The 17123-nt window shown below is 38.3% G+C and overlaps 1 protein-coding gene across 17 annotated transcripts in view; it reads left to right on the forward strand.

Annotated features, from left to right (window-relative positions):
• The window catches only part of UBR5 (ubiquitin protein ligase E3 component n-recognin 5), a 95086-nt gene that overhangs the window by 65221 nt on the left and 12742 nt on the right, over nt 1–17123 (forward strand). For 12 of the 17 annotated variants that reach the window (XM_082319020.1, XM_082319031.1, XM_082319036.1 and 9 more), the window contains 18 exons: nt 721–869; nt 1307–1398; nt 2359–2505; nt 2601–2719; nt 2801–2927; nt 3028–3157; nt 3383–3543; nt 4106–4345; nt 4573–4696; nt 5436–5547; nt 6684–6815; nt 7733–7994; nt 8353–8617; nt 10806–11017; nt 11409–11639; nt 15616–15689; nt 16283–16455; nt 16534–16668. In XM_082319020.1, coding sequence (XP_082175146.1) covers nt 721–869; nt 1307–1398; nt 2359–2505; nt 2601–2719; nt 2801–2927; nt 3028–3157; nt 3383–3543; nt 4106–4345; nt 4573–4696; nt 5436–5547; nt 6684–6815; nt 7733–7994; nt 8353–8617; nt 10806–11017; nt 11409–11639; nt 15616–15689; nt 16283–16455; nt 16534–16668 — 2885 coding nt within the window. The remainder of the gene's footprint in view (nt 1–720; nt 870–1306; nt 1399–2358; nt 2506–2600; nt 2720–2800; nt 2928–3027; nt 3158–3382; nt 3544–4105; nt 4346–4572; nt 4697–5435; nt 5548–6683; nt 6816–7732; nt 7995–8352; nt 8618–10805; nt 11018–11408; nt 11640–15615; nt 15690–16282; nt 16456–16533; nt 16669–17123) is intronic. The other 5 variants (XM_082319033.1, XM_082319034.1, XM_082319027.1 and 2 more) reach the window with 2 other exon arrangements.

Genomic DNA, 17123 nt, shown 5'->3' on the forward strand with positions numbered 1-17123 from the left:
ATGTTTTGGAAATCTTGCTATTATGGAATGTCTTACTCTTTTGTAGTGTGTATATTACGATAGATTTCTATTAATGTTATTGCTTTTGTGTTCTTTATGGTCTTTTCAGCATTTCATTGCTTTACAAACATCAGTGGATTAAGGTACTATTTTTCAGTAGCACAAAGGTATCACCTGGAACTTCTTTCTTTGAATTGGAAAAAAAAAATATGATGAAGCAGCATGCCAAGCTAGATCCTGTTCCTGAAAAGACTTCTATACAAACACGTTTTGTGATTCTCTTTTGATGTTGGTATTTAATTGTTTAAGAGAAATATGTGAAGTTGAACTTCAGCAGAAATTTAAGCAGATTAGAACTGTGGTGTGACAAGGTCTATAGGACTGTGTTGTGTTCCTTATAAGAATATTACCCATACGTTATTTTTTAATCCTTCAAAATGGCGATCCACTGAATGGATTAGAATATCAGTGAATTTAAAACTGCAGAAGATTTGGTCGTTGCATTTTTCAGGCAGGAAGTTGCAGGAGCTTCTATAAGAAATACCTGTAACGTGACAAGCAGAAAGCTTTCTCAAAAAACTGTGACAGAAACTTTATTCATACTTCTAATTCTGTATGGGATTTTGTAATGGCAAATGTCTGTCAAATACGGGTTCTGTTGGTGGGTTTCTGTTATTTTTCTGGGGTTGTTGTAACACTGGTGTTCTATTGTTCTTTTAGCTGAAGCAAATTCCAGCGAAAAAGAAGATGATGTGTTTATGGGAATGGTTTGTCCTTCTGGTACAAATCCAGATGACTCTCCTTTGTATGTTTTGTGTTGTAATGATACATGCAGTTTTACGTGGACTGGTGCAGAACATATTAACCAAGTAAGGCTTTTTTTCTTTTTTCTTTTTAATTAAATAGGAATGTGTTTCAACCATGTATTGTGTTAGTCTACTAATCTAATTTTTAAATTATTAAAGTTGCATTGTTTTAATTACTGTAACTTTTAAGGCTGGTACAGTTACTGCCTCCCCTAATTGCTTTGTACTCTCAGAGCTGGCTGTGTTGGTCAGAATATGGCTGTTACGGGTGTGGCCTTTCCCCTCTGGCTAGCTTTGGCAAAAAATTTGATGGAAACAGCTCTTTGAAAACACTGAATATTCTAATTAACAGCAAAGTTTCACTTTCTAGAATTGACTTACTTCTAAGCTAAGGCATCAGTTTGAACAAGTGGAATTTTATTGTAACCTGAAATGCTGTGAGATTGCAAGTGCTGTAGAGAGAAAACTATGCATAATATTTTTGGTAAATTTTTTTTTAGGATATATTTGAATGCCGAACATGTGGCCTATTGGAATCTCTTTGTTGTTGCACAGAATGTGCAAGGGTCTGTCACAAAGGACATGACTGCAAGTAAGTATTGTGTTCTGTTTCTTACAATTAAATCAATATTTTGTGGTTTCATTTGTTTACTGACAGTTAATAGTTTTTTTCCCTTGGCTGAAGTGTTCAGATATTAGAGAACAGCAGATTAATAAAATACTTAAAATATCTCCGTTTCCTTCTGCTCTGTAAGATTTATTTTATGGGTCAGAATTGAAAGAGTAACCTGAAGCAGTCTTGTACTTTTCACTTTGTAGAATTTAGAGTAAATGAGTAATTCTGACACCCTCAAAGTGCTTAATATTCTAAGAATAATATATCTAAATAATAATATGTTTTCTTTTTGGGTACCTCCAGGAGTTTTCTGAAGACAATGAATCCTGATGACAGATCATTCTTGTAAACTTTCAGAAAGAAGTGTAGCATATTAATCTCTGAGATCAATAGGGGTAATAAAGGGAAAAGTGAGAAAGCAGTCAAATGAACAGTCAAGATGGCTCTGATCAACCTGGCCAAAGCTTTGAAGCTGCAGACGTTTTGTGCCACTGTCACAGGGTGTAAATGTTATAGCATTCATATCTTAGCTGCAATAGGCTAACAGATACAACTATAAAGATATTCTCAGCGTTGTAAAAATTACTGAGGTTTTACTGCATGTTGTGAGGATTTCCAACTTAACTTTCTTGGCTGGAGGCTGTTTAGAGGAAGAATAAATGGTCTTGGATGAATTTTACTAAGGCACTATGAAAAGCTCTGTAGTGAAACTGTCCTCTTAAAATCAGTGTAGGAAACAAGAATAGCAAATGTCAAGCGTTGCCACATATAAACTCTGCATTTCTCTTTTAAGCTAGGCTTTGGCATCTTGCTACTATAATAAACAAAAAACTCTAGCAGGAATCTTAATGTGTATACTAACACCCTCAGCCTGTGTAGAAAATATTTGGTGTATTATTGAACAGTGTTGCAGCTCACCTTTTCTATTTCTTGTAGGCTCAAACGAACATCTCCAACTGCCTACTGTGATTGCTGGGAAAAGTGCAAGTGTAAAACACTAATTGCTGGACAAAAGTCTGCTCGCCTTGATCTCCTTTACCGCCTGCTTACCACCACAAATCTTGTTACCATGCCAAATAGCAGGCAAGTTCATATTTGCAATGACTAGGGCAGAATAATTTTTGTTATTTTTGAATATATGGTATATCATATCTCCACTAATAAATTTTTCATTACAGGGGAGAACATCTGCTGCTGTTTTTAGTACAGACAGTTGCCAGGCAAACTGTGGAACACTGCCAGTACAGACCACCTAGAATTAGGGAAGATCGTAATCGTAAAACTGCAAATCCTGAAGGTAAGAGCTGCTTCAGTGAAACAACTGGCAAATTCCATTTTTTCAGTACCTCTTTCTTATATTGCTTTTTTGTCTCTTTAGATTCTGATATGCCTGATCACGATTTAGAACCTCCTCGTTTTGCCCAGCTTGCTTTGGAACGTGTTTTGCAGGACTGGAATGCACTGAAGTCCATGATCATGTTTGGCTCCCAGGAAAATAAAGACCCGTGTGTATTTACACATAGTTGTCAATGTAAAGTTTGATCTGGTATTTGAGACCTGCTGACTTACATAAAATTTATTTCCTTTCTGTTTGTTTTTTCCAAGTCTTAGTGCAAGCAGTAGGATAGGTCATCTTCTGCCTGAAGAACAAGTTTACCTTAATCAGCAAAGTGGAACTATTCGCTTGGACTGTTTTACGCACTGCCTTATTGTCAAGTGTACAGCAGACATTTTGGTAAGCACTCTTAGCCATGTTTTACATAGATTTTCTGAATAATGTGATACTATAGTGTACCTTGGGTGATATGCTTGGAGACTAATTTGAAAATAACTTCAAGTTAGTTGTGGTTTTGTAAATTTATACTGTTATGACTGTGGTCTCCCTTTGAATATTAATCTGTCTTGTTTCATGCTTCTAAATTACACACCATTATTGGGTTGTAATGACCTGTTTCTACAGCTCTTAGATACTTTGCTGGGTACTCTGGTAAAGGAATTACAAAACAAGTATACGCCAGGACGCAGAGAAGAAGCTATTGCTGTTACAATGAGATTCCTGCGTTCTGTGGCAAGAGTGTTTGTCATTCTTAGTGTGGAAATGGCTTCCTCCAAAAAGAAAAAGTAAGTGGTAGGGGTTGTGTGTGTGTGTTGGTTGCGGTGTTTTTATTTTTTATTTTTTTTTTTAATTTAAATATTCATTCTCTCATTAATGAGTTGATACAAATCAACAGTAGGCAGAAACATCTGAATTAATTTGCAGTCTGTAGGCAGCATTGTGTGGAAAGGTGCAAACCTCAAGATTGTGCAATAGCTGCTGGTATGTCATGTAGCTTTTTAATACAATGCTTGTTAAACTTACATGTTCATACTGAACCTTTCTGTTTAAAATGTTAGGATTTTTGGAAGTAGGGTTTTTTAACATGTTAAAATTGCAGTATATGGTTGTTTGTCAGTAATAGATTTAGATATCCAGCCTTAGTCTCAAATTATTGAATGATAAATATTTTTAACTGACATGAATATCTGTGCATATTGTTACTATGCACACATGAATGTATGTTTCAGTTAAAGATAATTGTCTTGACTTTTTGGGGAAAAAAAAAAAATAAATTGATAATCTCCATAAAGTTTTTTGGAAAAAAAGATGTATTTGACCTTCATTTTTCCATATTTTTTTCCCTAGCAATTTTATTCCACAGCCAATTGGAAAATGTAAACGTGTATTCCAGGCATTATTGCCCTATGCTGTTGAAGAGTTGTGCAATGTAGCAGAATCTCTAATTATTCCGGTCAGGATGGGAATTGCACGTCCTACAGCACCCTTTACTCTTGCTAGCACTAGTATAGATGCCATGCAGGGAAGCGAAGAACTGTTTTCTGTGGAGCCTCTGCCACCCAGACCATCATCTGACCAGTCTAGCAGGTAAAATTGTCTAAAGCTCACTATTTGTTTGTTTCAAAGACTTGTTAAAGGTGGCTTTGTTTTGGGGTTTTGCTAGCTTTGCATTAACAGAAGTATGGTGAGGCTTCTTATTCTGGCCAAGCATTCTAGAAGTACATTCCTACTGACAGATTTCTACAGTAATTTAGGTTCAGTGATGTCCAGAGGTCGAAATCTACTTGTTTAGGTTTTGTTTTGTTTTTTTAAAGTTCTAGTCAGTCTCAGTCATCCTACATCATAAGGAATCCTCAGCAAAGACGAATCAGCCAGTCACAACCAGTTCGTGGCAGGGATGAAGAACAAGATGATATCGTTTCAGCAGATGTGGAAGAGGTCAGTTTTCTTTTCCTTTTTTTTTCTTCTTCTCAGTGTGGCACCTAATGCATTAGCACATGCTTTAACATCTGAACCAGAAATCCATGCATCAAGACTTCTGATTTGCAAAAGATATTGAGTAGTACTTCATGAAGTCCTACCATGCCATAAGCATTTTGTTTTAACAAAGCTTTGTAATGGTTGTTTTGTATTCAGCAATATTTAGTCATTTCAGAGTATGCTAAGTGCATTGCATTTGACAGAATTACAGCATGATTTAGAATACTAATAAATACATCTGTCATTTCTTGTATATATAAACTTATGCTATATTGTAACTCCCTGTTAAGAGAGTTTTTAAGTCTTTCAGCACATGGTTGCTGTTATGTAAGTTCTATTAGAGAACTGGAGGGTCTTTTATTAGGATGGTAGCTCTTGAATATTTAGAAACTAATTCTAGGTTTTATAGCCAGTTTTACCCTTTCAACATTAAAATCTAATGCCCAAGGCTGTGTTTTATTTGTGGGCCTGATTTTTTTTTCCCCACAACACTGTGGACTGTGCAACCATGTACAACTACTGTGGCTGTAAGTTCATTTTCTGTTCACATCAATTCAATTGTGAGCTCATCTTTCTTAGATGTGGTTTTTTTTGTTTATTAGTTTTTAAATCAAATCTTGCACTGAGTTTTTGAAAATATCTAAATAATTTCTGATATGGAAGATATTCTAACATAAAATGACAATGCTCTTTCCAGGTTGAGGTGGTTGAAGGGGTAGCTGGTGAAGAAGACCATCATGATGAACAGGAAGAACATGGTGAAGAAAATGCTGAAGCAGAAGGACAGCATGACGAGCACGATGAAGATGGTATGTATAACGTACATCATGCACATTACTGCTTGGATGAGCAAACTGTGCATCAGAAACAAAGAGCATCTTCGAAGTCACCAGTGATAATGATTTGAGAGACTTGCATGAGTAGAGAGAATCCAAGGGTTTCAGACAATGCATCTTACAAAAGGAGCTTAGTAAAATTATAGATAACTCACGGTAGGCAAGTACATGAACATTTTTATTTTTCTCTTTCTGCACGAGGAGAAAATATTAAGGTACCAAAGGATTGAAAAAAAAACCCAAATGTTATATGCTTGCTTAATAATATCTATTTTGCCTTTTGTGTTTGCTACTGTAAAATGTTGTTGACATAAACTACTTGAAGGACTAAAAAAATAGCCTAGCTCCTGTGTGGCTAATGATGGAATAGTGGTTTTGGTAGATGTGTTCTCAAAAGGGATCTGAATCACGGTGAGTTAGTTTTCAAACCAATCACAAAATACTAAATTACGGTTCAATATTTTGTAGACAAAATGAATCCATTATGAATGAAAATTCTTGCCATTGATATGACTTGTCTTATATTAGTTAGTTTGGGATTAGGTGGCCCAAAGCTATGATTAAAAAAAAATTGTCTTCTCTTTTGGACTGTGCCTTGTGTTTCCAGTCAACCCATTTACAGTACAGGAAATCTGTTTATTTTACTTGCTGAGTATTCAGAACATTTAATTCTCAAAACTTAAACTTGAATAGAACCTGTATTTTTAAGTAGAGGTTTTCTTCAAGTTTTCAGGTATTCCTTAGATTTTCATTTGAAACAGCATATGGTTTATTGTCATCATACATGTGCATGAAGAGTTGTGGAGTCTTTCGGCTTGAGTGACTAATTCTGAATCCTTAAAGTCTTAATATTCAGTGTGTATGTTGAACGTATATGTGCAGTACAGAGTGAGAGGGTCAGGGGTTCCTAATTGCTGGAAAATAACAAAATATGCTCCAAGTATTGTTGCATGTTTGCACTGCTTTTATGATCTCTCCCTGCATATCCCTTAACTTCTGCTATAGTAAGAGGCTCTGGGTCTTGTTTGATGTGTCTTATATGAGTCACTACAGTCATTCTATTTTTTTCTCTTTCTAAACATGAGATGTTTTGTATTTTGTTTTTATAGGTAGTGATATGGAGTTGGATTTGCTAGCTGCTGCTGAAACAGAAAGTGACAGTGAGAGTAACCACAGTAATCAGGACAATGCTAGTGGGCGCAGAAGTGTTGTCACTGCAGCTACTGCTGGGTCAGAAGCAGGTACGCCACATCATCTTGTGTTTAATGTAGCTGTTTAAATTTAGATATTAGGATTAAGTTCTACCGGAAAAAGAAATGTGTTAGTGATTGAACATGGCCTTAACAAGGGCAGAACTGCCTTCACCTAAAAAATGTTATTCTTTGCCTTTGGATCTGGACTGTATCCAGCACTCCAGAGGTATACTAGAGAAATTAGTTACTTCACAACTAGATTGGACAGAGTGAGAAGTACCTGGCTATGACATTTTAACAAATACCTTTCCCTTGTAATCTTATTTTCCCTTTCTTTAATTTTTTCTCTTTATCCAGCTTCTTCCCTCCGACCTCCGCCTTCCCCACATTTCCCGTTTTTCCTTTGCTTTTCCTTTGCCTGTCATTGTAAGGTACTATACAGACTTTCTGGACAAGGAGGTGTACTAAGATGTGGCCTATCTTTTTTGCTCTTACGGAGTTTCTGCATGTGCTAGCCAGATATTACCTTGCGCTCTTGTGAAGTGAAATGAAATGTTTTCACTCATTTTTAGTGTAGAAGTTAGATATGGTTTAAAACAAAACACAGAACATGACCAATCTTTTTAAGGCTTTTTGAAAGCAACTGCCCTACTGTCCAGATTGAAAGCATAATTTTTAGAATTCATTGCCTGGGGGCAGAATCAGTGAAGAATTTTTAAATCAAATTCTTTCTTAATTTATCTTTTAAAATGTAAGTATTCTTACTGCTTTTTCATGAAACCTGTGGAAAACTAGCAGTATGTCATAAGGATAATTTATTAAAGATTTTCAGTAGCCGTACTTGAACCTTTTTAGTACATGTAGTTTCTTTTCATGGGAAAAGTTTACAACGCTGACAAGATAAATGTATACATGCACAGATGTGCAGTTGTCAGTTACTGTTTGTTGCTTATTTTCCTCAACAGGAGCTAGCAGTGTTCCAGCATTTTTTTCTGAAGATGACTCTCAATCAAATGATTCCAGTGACTCTGATAGCAGCAGCAGTCAGAGTGATGACATAGAGCAGGAGACCTTCATGCTTGATGAGCCTCTGGAACGAACCACAAATAGCTCACATGCCAATGGTGCTGCACAAGCTCCCCGTTCCATGCAATGGGCTGTACGTAATACCCAAAACCAGAGGACTACTAGCACTGCTCCTTCTAGTACGTCAGCCCCAGCAGGCAAGTCTGAGTAAAATGCACGCATGAATGTCAGTTAACTCTGGCTTTGTTCCTTCCTCTGGTTTTGTTTGTTCTCTTAAGGATGAAATCTTATCTATTTGTTTTAGAAGGATAGTGCTTGACCTGTCTTGACTGTTCCAGTTCTGGTTTTGAATTTAACAAAAGGAAGGATCTGTTGTAGTTCTTAAGAAGATATGAGTATGCTTACTGTAGCTAGTAATTTTTTGCTAGTTACAGTTGTGATGTCAGTAATATTTACAAGTTTATTTCTAGAAACGTTCATGATACCAGTCAATACAGAAAATACATAGCAAAGGTTAAACAAATTCATTAATGTCATACCTTATTTTATGTTTAGCAAGTTCAGCGGGCTTGATTTACATTGATCCATCAAACCTACGTCGGAGTGGTACCATCAGTACGAGTGCTGCAGCAGCAGCTGCAGCACTTGAAGCCAGCAATGCAAGCAGCTATTTGACATCTGCGAGCAGTTTAGCAAGAGCATACAGTATTGTGATACGGCAGATATCTGATCTGATGGGTCTGATTCCCAAGTACAATCATTTAGTATACTCCCAGATCCCAGCTGCAGTGAAGCTGACTTATCAAGATGCAGTTAACTTGCAGGTAAGAACATCCAAATCTCTGTAGAGAAGCATAATTTCAATACAGTTCGGGTTTTTTTAGGTAAAATCATAGAATTGTTGAGGTTGAAACTGACCTCTGAAGATTGTCTAGTCCAAATTCCCTGCAAGGTCAACAAGAGAAGGCTGCTTAGGACTGTGTCCAGTTACGTTTTTAATATCTCTAAGGATGGAGACTCCACAGCTCCTCTGGGCAACCTGTTAAATGTTTGACAATTCTCATAGCAAAAAAAGTTTTTTCTTGAGTTTAAATAGACTTTCCAAGTATTTCAATTTGTACCTATTGCCTCTTGTCCATTCTCTGGATATCACTGAGAAGAACCTGGCTCTGTATACTTTATACCTTTTTATCAGGTATTTATACATACTGATAAGATCCTCCCGAGTTTGTTTCTTGTGTCTAAACTGTCCCAGCTCTCTCAGCCTTTCCTCATATGAGATATAGTGTAGGCTGAAGTAGCTGTAGTTACTAATTCCATTAAATTGTTCATATTTCATATACATACATTCTTTCAAAAAAGGAATTTCAGTTGATTTTTTTTTTCCCAACTAGGTCTGACTGGTATCTAATTAATAGTTAAGTCAGGATTAACTGCTTTGGAGATACTAGTGATCTCTGCTAGACATCTTTTGCCGTGTTCTTTTTGAGGCGAAATGTTGAGTCTATAAAAGAAAAAAGTTAGTAAGGGCCAAATAATTACATGAGATAAAAGATTTGTACAGGTAAATGTACTGTTTGCTGTCCCTTCTTTCAGGGACGTGATCACCCTTTCCCTGTTATGTGCATAGTTTTTGGTACAGTGCTCTTGACTGTTGGTTTTTGAAAGTATATGTAAAACGTATCTTTAGAGAAAATATGTGAAAGGGAAGACTGGTATCTGGCATGTACAGAAAGAAGTTTCAGAGATTAACAACACAGGAGGAACTTCAGTGTGTTCAGAAAGTATGTATCAACTTGCATGTGGGCATAGTGTATAGAATGAAATAATCTGTACTGAATTTGGTACAAAAATCAACTGTCAGAGTAATACTGCTGCTTAGGGTAGCCCAGGAAATCAAGTGATGGTGTTTTCTGTTAGTAGTACTGTGGGCTGGGATGTGAAAATGACAATATGTTTACTTGTAATTGAGCCACAAAGTATTTGTATGGCTCTATTTTCACAGTGCGATGGAAGAAAAAGGCTTCTGATTTGGGAGAGGAACATTACAAGGATATTCTGGAATCAAACACTGGGAGATACATGCAGGGAAAGAAATAAGAGAACATAGTTTTATTATGGAGGAAGCTAAAATTGGTTTCTGTTCAGGAGATTCTTAGGGGGAAAATACTGTCTCTGCTGAGTAGAGATGTTTTGCAAAGGTTACCTTTTGGCCAGACAAGTGCCCAGGAGAGCTGTCCAGCTGAGGCAGTAAGAGATTTGTGTTAGAATGTGAAAGCTTGACAGTGGAAGTTTCATTTGGATACAGAAATGGCGTTGAGACAGCATGTTGTTAGTTGAGTGGATACAAGAACACTTGAAGTGTGAGGGATGTTTTTGAAGACCAGAATGTAGAGGAATGAAGAAAGCAGACTGCTATCAGATAAAAAAACCTAACAGGTCAACAGAGTTAGCAAATGGCAAGAAAAGCAGGCTCCAGAGCCAGTATTGGGAACTGGAAAAGAAAAGACTGGACGAGGAGGAGAGGTTTGTATGCAGACATAGTTGTCTATGCAAGTCTTAACTTTGTCATCTTCACTGAGTAAGCTGCAAGGGGTGAAGAATGGTGAAAGATCCGGCTGGTGAATGCCATAGCAGGATGAGGCCCATTAAAGCTACTAGAGAGTCAGGAATTGGACCAAAATCCCCAGGATGTGCGCACCTGGGAGATGCTGGGTGGTCATAAGGTGAGGAGTAGAAGAGATGCCCAGAAGGGAGAGAGGATGGTGAGAATGCTTTCCAGACACCAAGGTATTAAGTGATGAGAGCTGCATACCACGGCAGTAAATCAGCAGTCTCAACAGAGCTTTCGGAAACTGTTCATTGGTCATTCTTGAATGTGGTTTTACAGCCTCTTTGTTTGTAGGGAATCAGGTGTAACTGTAAAAGCCATGGTGGAGACTTATGTAGAGATTGCATTCTCATCATCTATTTCTATTGTTTGCAAAACTCATTAAATCTCATTTTCTATAGAATTACGTAGAAGAAAAGCTTATTCCTACTTGGAATTGGATGGTTAGTATCATGGACTCTACTGAAGCTCAGCTGCGTTACGGTTCTGCATTAGCATCTGCTGGTGACCCTGGGCATCCAAATCATCCTCTCCATGCCTCTCAGAACTCAGCCAGAAGGGAAAGGATGACAGCCCGTGAGGAAGCTAGCTTAAGAACACTCGAGGGAAGAAGGTATGAAAACAGTTTGATTACTGCATGCGGTATGAATTACCAGTTTTACAATCAAATCTTCTTGTTCACTTTCACTGACATTTTAGGAATCTAATTTTCTAATGCAGCAGTGGAGTTACTGTTTTGATTTAAGTTGAATTCCTGTGTTGTTGCTCCTACTTGGTTTATTCTGACATACTAGATTCATCTCGAGTATTAACTGTTTATAATATATACTGCACCTGAGATGCTTATAGTAGAGCATAAAACTATGATTGTTACTCTTATTATCACACTGTTTTTGTGGGTTTTCTTTTTTACATCCATATTTCAAATATAGAGACTAATATGTAAAGGCTGCATTCTACTGTGATGCCTAATCCCTCTGCATTCAATCCTTTTCTTTCACTAGACGTGCTACTTTACTCAGTGCCCGTCAGGGAATGATGTCAGCACGTGGTGATTTCCTGAACTACGCACTGTCTTTGATGCGTTCTCACAACGATGAGCACTCAGATGTTCTTCCTGTTCTAGATGTCTGTTCGCTAAAGCATGTAGCATATGTTTTTCAAGCCCTTATTTATTGGATTAAAGCAATGAATCAACAGACAACACTGGATACTCCTCAGCTGGAACGGAAAAGGTATCGTGGCTGACTCATAGAAACAAAAACTTTTGCAAAAGTGGCATATGCCCTTTTGTTTCAGTCATTGGCATTGTTACTCAGCAACTCATAAGAATATATACATATATCTAAGTGTGTGTGTGTAGTAACATGCGTATTATAAGAAGAACATATATAATGGCATAGGCCCACTGTTAAACAGTAGAGGTGAATCAGTCACCAACAATGCTGAAAAGGCAGAGGTTCTCAACATCTTCTTCACCTCTGTCTTTACCAACACTGTTGGATCCCAGGCATTGGGAATAAAAATCCAGGAGGATCCAAACATAGACCCACCATCAGTGAAGAAGGAGTCAGTATGTGAATTATTACAGGAGCTTGACCCCTACAAATCGATGGGCCCTGATGCCATCCACCCGAGGGTGTTGAGAGAGCTGGCTGATGTCATTGCGGGGCCACTCTCTATAATCTTTGAGATGTCATGGAGATCAGGGAATGTCCCAGAGGACTTCAGGAAGGCCAATGTTACCCCTGTCTACAAGAAGGGCTCAAGGGAGGATCAGGGTAATTATAGGCCCATCAGTCTTACCTCAATCCCTGGGAAAGTCATTGAACGGATCCTCCTTGGGGCTATCATGAGTCAAATGAAGCATGTGATTGGGAAAAGCCAACATGGCTTCACAAAGGCAGATCGTGCCTGACAAATCTGGTGGCCGCCTATGATAAAGTGACCTGCTCGGTTGACATGGGGCGAGCGGTCGATGTTGTCTACTTGGACTTCTCCAAGGCCTTTGATACGGTTCCCCACGGCCTCCTCCTGGAGAAACTGATGCATTATGGCCTGGACAAGTGGTCTGTGCAGTGGGTGAGGAATTGGCTGATGGGCCACACCCAAAGGGTGGTGGCAAATGGCTCTTTTTCAAACTGGCAACCCATCACAAGTGGGGTCCCCCAGAGATCGATATTGGGCCCAACACTATTCAATATCTTCATAAGCGATCTGGACAATGGGATCAAGTGTAGCCTGATGAAGTTTGCAGATGACACCAAACTGAGTGGGGAAGTGGACTCTCTGGAAGGGAGAGCCACCCTGCAGGAAGATCTGGATAGGCTGGAAGAGTGGGCTATACAGTTTAACAAAGACAAGTGTAAAGTCTTGCACCTGGGAAACATAATCATAGAATCATAGAATCGTTAAGGTTGGAAAAGACCCTTAAGATCATCGAGTCCAACCGTTAACCTAACACTGCCAAGTCCACCACTAAACCATGTCCTCAAGCACCACGTCTACCCGTCTTTTAAATACTTCCAGGGATGGAGACTCAAACACTGCCCTGGGCAGCCTGTTCCAGTGCCTGACTGCCCTTTCAGTGAAGAAGTTTTTCCTAATATCCAACCTAAACCTCCCCTGGTGCAGCTTGAGGCCATTTCCTCTCGTCCTATCCCTTGTTACTAGGGAGAAGAGACTGACCCCCACCTTGCTACAGCCTCCTTTCAGGTAGTTGTAGAGAGCAATAAGGTCTCCCCTCAGCCTCCTCTTCTCCAGCCTAAACAACCCCAGCTCCCTCAGCAGTGCAGCTCAGACTGGGATCCACCTGGCTGGAGAGCAGCTCCGTGGAAAGGGACCTGGGGGTCCTGGTGGACGGGAAGCTCAACATGAGTGAACAGAGTGCTGCTGCGGCCAAGAAGGCCAATAGGATGCTGGGCTGCATCAACAAGGGCATCACCAGCAGAGATAAAGAAGTCATCATCGCACTCTACTCAGCGCTTGTCAGGCCACACCTGGAATACTGCACTCAGTTCTGGTCCCTGCTATACAAAAAAGATGTGGACAGGCTGGAGGGGGTCCAGAGAAGGGCCACCGAGAGGATCAGGGGCCTGGGAAGCCTGCCGTATGAGAATAGGCTGAGAGAGCTGGGCTTGTTCAGCCTTGAGAACAGGAGGCTTAGAGGTGACCTCATCACCTTGTACCTGTACTTAAAGGGGAGCTACAAAGAAGATGGAGGCTCCCTTTTTACAAGGAGTCACATGGTGAGGACAAGGGGTAATGGGTACAAGTTACTCCCGGGGATACTCCAGTTGGACACGAGAGGTAAATTTTTCACAATGAGAACAGTCAACCATTGGAATAATCTCCCCAGGGAAGTGGTTGACTCCGCTACGCCGAACATGTTTAAGGCTCAGCTGGACAGGGTGCTGGGCCGTCTCGTCTAGATTGTGCTAGAAAGGTTGGACCAGATGATCCTTGACGTCCCTTCCAACCTGGTATTCTATGATTCTGTGATATAATGTACATATGTTTGATTGATAAGCCTGTTGCAGGATCCTGTTCAAATCTTTTTATGCTGATTGCTGTAAAAGGTTTTCTTATCACTGAAACTTGAGTTTGATTTTTAACTCCATGGCAGTGCCTCTAAAAGATGTACTCGGGACAATTTCTCAGCTGAAAAATGCAATCTGCTCCTCACATTTAACGTGATAACAACTTATTTAGAATTCTGTCAAACATGTTAAGAATGACATGGGAGAAGATGTCAAAGTCTGGTATGATGGGCTTAGTAGTTCTGTTTTCCATTTGGTTATGGATATTTGAGAGTTGCCTGATGATTTAAAGCACAGTAGGGAAATCAATAGCTGAAAATGTCCTTAAGTTGAAAATCCCTGCTACTTCTACTGTAGCATTTTACAAGGTGCATTTATTACTTTTTAAAACGTTGTAAGATTATTTTTTTTTAAATGTTCTTTGGTTTGAAATGGCAATTAATGATCATAGAAACGTCCACATGTTGGTAGTCTACACCATCTGTTCCCATTTCTTTCTAAGTTTTGAGGTAATGTACCTGAACAGTCCTAGTCAACAGCTAAATAAATGCAAGTCTTTACCCCTTCCTGCCCCTAATTTTCAATATCACATGTCAAACGTAACTTTTCCTTTTCTCTACAAACTTAGTAACTGTAAAATATGAGGTAGCAATATTTTAGATATATATTGCACTGCTGCTTTAGTTCCAATGTTATGTTCAATATATCTTGGTAACGTAAGGCTTGTTATGACCTCAAAATGTATACTAGAGGATGTTGTTGTCAACAGTAATTTCCTCACGAGTAGGGATGATTTAATACAGTAACTGATGGAGTTTTGGGGCTGGCTGACTTAAGTAGTTAAAAACTGTGGCTTTAAGCCTTTTCCAGGCAATAACATACTTCTGGAATGTGCTTTGTCCCCAAAAATTCACATATTGAAATCTGTCAAATAACTGTTCATCGAAGAATTGCAAAATTCCCTTTAAATGCTTATAAAACTATGAAGGCCTAGACCTTTTCAATTAAAGGTGAGTGGTTCAAATGCAAACCGTCAATTGCCTCTGTTAAATGACATTTTAGTAGCCTGTAGGAAATGAACTTTTATCGGTCTTTGTCTAGTTTCAGAACATATTTCACAATGCAGTTTGCCAGAAGTTAATACGAATCAAAGTTCTTCTTCCTTTTTATAATACAGTGAAATCCACTTCTTTAATATGCAGCTTGCAGACTCACCTTCTGAAATGTGATCAGTGACATTATTTTTATAGGACTAAGCATATTCTACACCAGTAAATTTTAGAATAGTATTCACCTACATATTTCTTCCACTAATGCAGGGTGCCTAGGTTTTTTATATTGACATAATCTTTAAAAATAAGCATACCCATCACTGTGTGAAGCTGTAACTTTTTAGCTCAAACTTGGTAGTGGCCAAATGGCTGTAAGGGTGACTCTGCGAGTAATGTAGTGGGTGAATATGGAATGAGAAGTACTCTACAGTACTTTGATTTTAGAGTGAGTTCGTTCCTGTTATGTATAGCTCTCAAGTACACTTACTGATTATACTCTTGCTTTTATTCATTGCTACAGATGTAAATGTTTTGCCTAATTTTTTCTTCAAGAGGATTGACTCTTTTTTCTTTTTTCTTTTTCTCTTTTTTTTTTTTTTTTTTTACTTTTGCTTTGTAAGAACTCGGGAACTGCTGGAACTGGGTCTTGACAATGAAGATTCAGAACATGAAAATGATGATGACACCAATCAAAGTTAGTATGCAGAAACACTTTTATAGCATGCCCAAACGCGACACTTTATTAGTGTTTTTTTTCCCCTTTAGCTAGCTGAGACTGAATAAATTTTGCTACTTGTATATGTTACATGAAAGCTGGGTTTTAGTAAGATTTTCTTATCATTGTTACTTTACCAAATTTCTTCTGACAGTGCCTGTTCTCATTTTGGGGCCCTCTTTTTGTCCCCTTTCTCTCTAAACTGCAGAATTTGTGCCCTTACTTACCATTCTACACAATGACAGAATTTAAAATTTTAATCAGAGTTAAACTGATATTTTTTAATCTGATGAAACTACTCCTGAAAATGATAGAATGTATACTCTATACTAAGTACATATAGTGTAGGAGTGCATGTTCAGTAAAGTTAGTTACAGTAAAAAGAATAAAAGTGATGACTAAGCAACTTAATAAAAATACAGGATTTGTGGAAGCATCCTGTAGAAGTATTAAACTTGCAGAGATGCTCCTCCAGTCAGATAGCTAAGAGGGAAGTGTATTAATTTTTGATATTTTAAATCCTTTGCTTTTATAACTGTGAAAATTGAATTGAAATCTTCTCTGATATTTAGGTGCTACACTCAATGACAAAGATGATGACTCCCTCCCAGCAGAAACTGGCCAAAACCATCCGTTTTTCAGACGATCAGACTCTATGACGTTCCTCGGCTGCATTCCACCCAATCCTTTTGAGGTTCCTCTGGCAGAGGCCATCCCCCTGGCAGACCAGCCCCATCTATTACAGGTGACATCAGAGATGGTGTTCTGGAAGAAAACTGCAGTTTGCTTTTTCATTTCTAACTGAAGTATATTATTTACCCAGAATGCTTTTGTTAATTTTCAGCCAAATGCTCGCAAAGAAGATCTGTTTGGCCGACCAAGTCAGGGTCTGTATTCGTCTTCTGCCAACAGCGGGAAATGCTTAATGGAAGTTACAGTGGATAGAAACTGCCTTGAGGTAGATTTAAAGGTTTTATTATTTTAAACAATAGGGTACTTTAAGCTAGTACGTTCATTCCTTAAAAAGACACTTTAATGTTTTCAGAGAGAATTTTAAGTAGCTTTCAGAATGATAATTTAAAAGCCCAGTAAGTGTGAAAACTTGGACTTTTTATGAAAAGTATGCTTAATTTTTTTTAAATATAGGAATTTTTATGATTACTGATTCATAGCAGATTTCAGGCAGTGTTTTTAAAGGCTGCAGTACAATCCCGAGTTAGTTTTGAAATGCCAATTATATAATTATTTGTGATAAAAAGAATTAAATGTCCTTATAGCCCAGTAGATTTGACTCGCCTACAGACTGAGCATTAAATGGCAAGCATATGAAATGCAAACATAAAGTGGGAAAATGGTTTTTCCTATTTGTTGAAATGATTGAGGTTATTGTGTTTTAACAGGTCAATTACAGTG

This window comes from Platalea leucorodia (genome assembly GCF_965183815.1).
Source record: "Platalea leucorodia genome assembly, chromosome: 1".
In the NCBI taxonomy this organism is placed as follows: domain Eukaryota; kingdom Metazoa; phylum Chordata; class Aves; order Pelecaniformes; family Threskiornithidae; genus Platalea; species Platalea leucorodia.